The 2,668-nt window shown below is 60.0% G+C and overlaps 1 protein-coding gene across 1 annotated transcript in view; it reads right to left on the bottom strand.

The window, feature by feature from the left end:
- The window catches only part of SOHLH1 (spermatogenesis and oogenesis specific basic helix-loop-helix 1), a 10,982-nt gene that overhangs the window by 2,353 nt on the left and 5,961 nt on the right, over positions 1 to 2,668 (bottom strand). The window contains exons 4-6 of the mRNA XM_008589354.1: positions 2,148 to 2,269; positions 1,230 to 1,327; positions 683 to 825 (exon numbers count right to left, since the gene is read on the bottom strand). Of these exons, the coding sequence (XP_008587576.1) occupies positions 683 to 825; positions 1,230 to 1,327; positions 2,148 to 2,269 (363 nt within the window). The remainder of the gene's footprint in view (positions 1 to 682; positions 826 to 1,229; positions 1,328 to 2,147; positions 2,270 to 2,668) is intronic.

Genomic DNA, 2,668 nt, shown 5'->3' with positions numbered 1-2,668 from the left:
AGCACCAGCCCTGCCACCTGTGTCCTGCAGGGGGACGCAAGGAAGGAAGCTGAGAAACAGGCAACAGAAAAGTAGAGAGAAGATGAACAGCCGGAAATGAGGTGGCCGACACCCGGCGTCAGGGAGGTTTCCTGGAGGTGGCCGATTCAGCCTCGGGTCAACCACATGGGGCTCAGGCCTCTGGGTGGGGACCCTCCGGGTGCTGGCTCCCCCCCCGTCTGCCAATGATCCCCAACCTCAGGCTCCGGCCTCAGACCTGCTTCTGCCCGTGGCTTCTCTGCCCTATGTGACCTGCCACGTGGGTTCCGGAGTCCCCTGGTGACCCCAGCTCGGCCACCAGCCCCTCCCCATCACAGCAGACACAGGCGGAACTCAAAGGCATGACCCTGCCTCCCATGGTGCTCGGTGACTTCTAAATGTGGCAAACATGGACAGCCGCGCAGCTGAGAACAGCGAACACCAGGGGACACACTCACAGCTGGGCTGTGGGCGGCATCAGGAAACAGACCTCCGTATGGGGAGGGAACAGCAGAGAACCTGCAGGCTGGGGACCTGTCCCATTCACAGCTCCGGCCTTGGGCAGCAGAGATAGCAAGAGAGGGTGGCGACCCGGGGAAAACACACCACTGGCACATCTGGGACACAAAAACCAGCCACAAGCATGCAGGGCCAGCAAGGTCACCACAAAGCGCCACTGGCGGCATCCGAACGCAGAAGTGGTCGGCTGGGTAACGAGGACAGGGCCAAGTTCTTCTATGTCCCCACACTTCCTGCAGACCCAGGGACCCACGGAGACCCAGGTGAAGGCGTTGTAGGGGCCCTGCCCTTGGGGAGCAGAGGCAGGTTAGATTTACCAGCCTGGACCCTCTATTCCCTGGGGCAGAGGGCGTCCTGGGGGAAAACGGGACGGAGGAACAGGCCAGGGACAGACTCTGGCAGAGACACACGCTGACCCCAGCCTGCTCCCTTCCACCTTCACTTCTGGGACCCGGGAACGTCCACTCCCCGCCCCCCAAGAGCACATGAAGACCAAACCCAGCACGGGGCCCTGCCAGCTTATCCTCCACACGCAGGTTTTCCACAAACACGGACTGTGAGGCCTCGACCCCCTGTTCAGACACACACCCCACTGTCCTCAGGGTCCAAACGATGCCTGGTCCCGACCTTGCCCCGCTCACCTCTGCACAAGGACCCCTCACTTGGCTCTGCTTACACATACTCACACTTACCAGGAAGGGCAGGCGGCCTGTCCAGCACTTCAGACCACTGCGACAGGCCCTCGCATTCATCCACACCCGGGGTTGCACAGCTCAGGGGGTCCTGCTGCCTGGATGATGCACAGACAAAAGGGAGAGAGCCCTGAACCCCACGGGTTGGAGGGAGACCCGGTGGCTGAACTGAAGCTTTCTAAAAGCACTTGCGAGTCTGGGGTCGCGAAAACAGTGCATTGATAAAGGCTACCCCACTCTCGCACCCCAGCAGCACAGACCCCGGGCTCCAGGATACCTCCCCAAGACACCTGAGGACCGCCCAGCAGTTTCCTGCTTAGACAGTTTCTCTCTGTCCACTGCCTGCCCAACCCCCTCCCCAATTCCAGATCATTCCACAGCTAACCAGCTGCTGGTCTGGAGCCCTAGCTTTCTGTTGGGGTAAAATAGATAAGCCTAGACAGTGGCAGACAGTCCTTCGCACAGTGACCTGTCACTCTGAAAAAGGACCACAGTATCCTGCATTCAGAACGATTTAGTTCTGAAGCCTGGGGGGCCTGCCACTGGGGAGAAGCCACGCCTCCACAGAGACCCACCTACAGAGCTCCTGTCCACACAGAGGCCCAGAGCCAAACCTGCAGGTGAGAGCTGGCGCGACCGGAGAGAGCACTGGGTCTCCCCTCCCCCCGCCAGCCCCTTTCCTCGAGTTTACTGACCTAGATGTCCTTTGTAGACACTCATAGCGACCATCTCGAACCTGACCCCTCTGAGTTACCCAAGACAACATCACCACTAGCACAGAGTGAGCCCTCTGCAAGGTACTAATTGTCAAAACCGAGCAAGGCCTCCCCCTCCCAAGATCGTGTGTAAGGGAGTGCTCTGCGCCTGCTGTCCCCAAAGTCACACGGTCCTGCAGGGTGGGCCCCAGGAGACACTCACAGAGTCACCCCAGACACTCCTGTCCCGGAATCTGGCCTGCCTGCTGGGACCTGACTGGACAGGGCCAACTGCAGAACACTCGTCTGCCACGCCTGCCACGTCTCTTCAGAGGAAGCAAGAACCTGAAATTTAAATGCACACAGGACACAGCAGCAGAAGGTGTCAGGCTGGTCTTCAGCACCCACACGTAGGAGCCAGGAGAGACTCCGGGAGGAGACAGAAGCCTCTCTCAGAGGCCAAACATGCAAGGAAATGGTCTACCCGGTCTCCCCCCGGGCTTAAGGGGGGCCCCACCCCCGAATGTCCCCCCCACCCCCAAGCCAGCAGTGAGCATCAGAGCAGTTGACCATCAACAAGACTTGGAGCAACATGACGCCCATGAGTAGAGACTCATGCCCTCCTGAAGAGGAACCACACGGAAATTTCCAACAAATGGAAAAATGCCACACACACCACCCCGGAAACGCAGCCAGCTCCGGCTTTGGAGAGCAAGGGAGGCCAGCAGGGCAGCGTGGCCGGGG

This window comes from Galeopterus variegatus, unplaced genomic scaffold, assembly GCF_000696425.1.
Source record: "Galeopterus variegatus unplaced genomic scaffold, G_variegatus-3.0.2 Scaffold5395, whole genome shotgun sequence".
NCBI lineage: Eukaryota > Metazoa > Chordata > Mammalia > Dermoptera > Cynocephalidae > Galeopterus > Galeopterus variegatus.
This window is presented reverse-complemented; position numbering and strand designations above follow the sequence as displayed.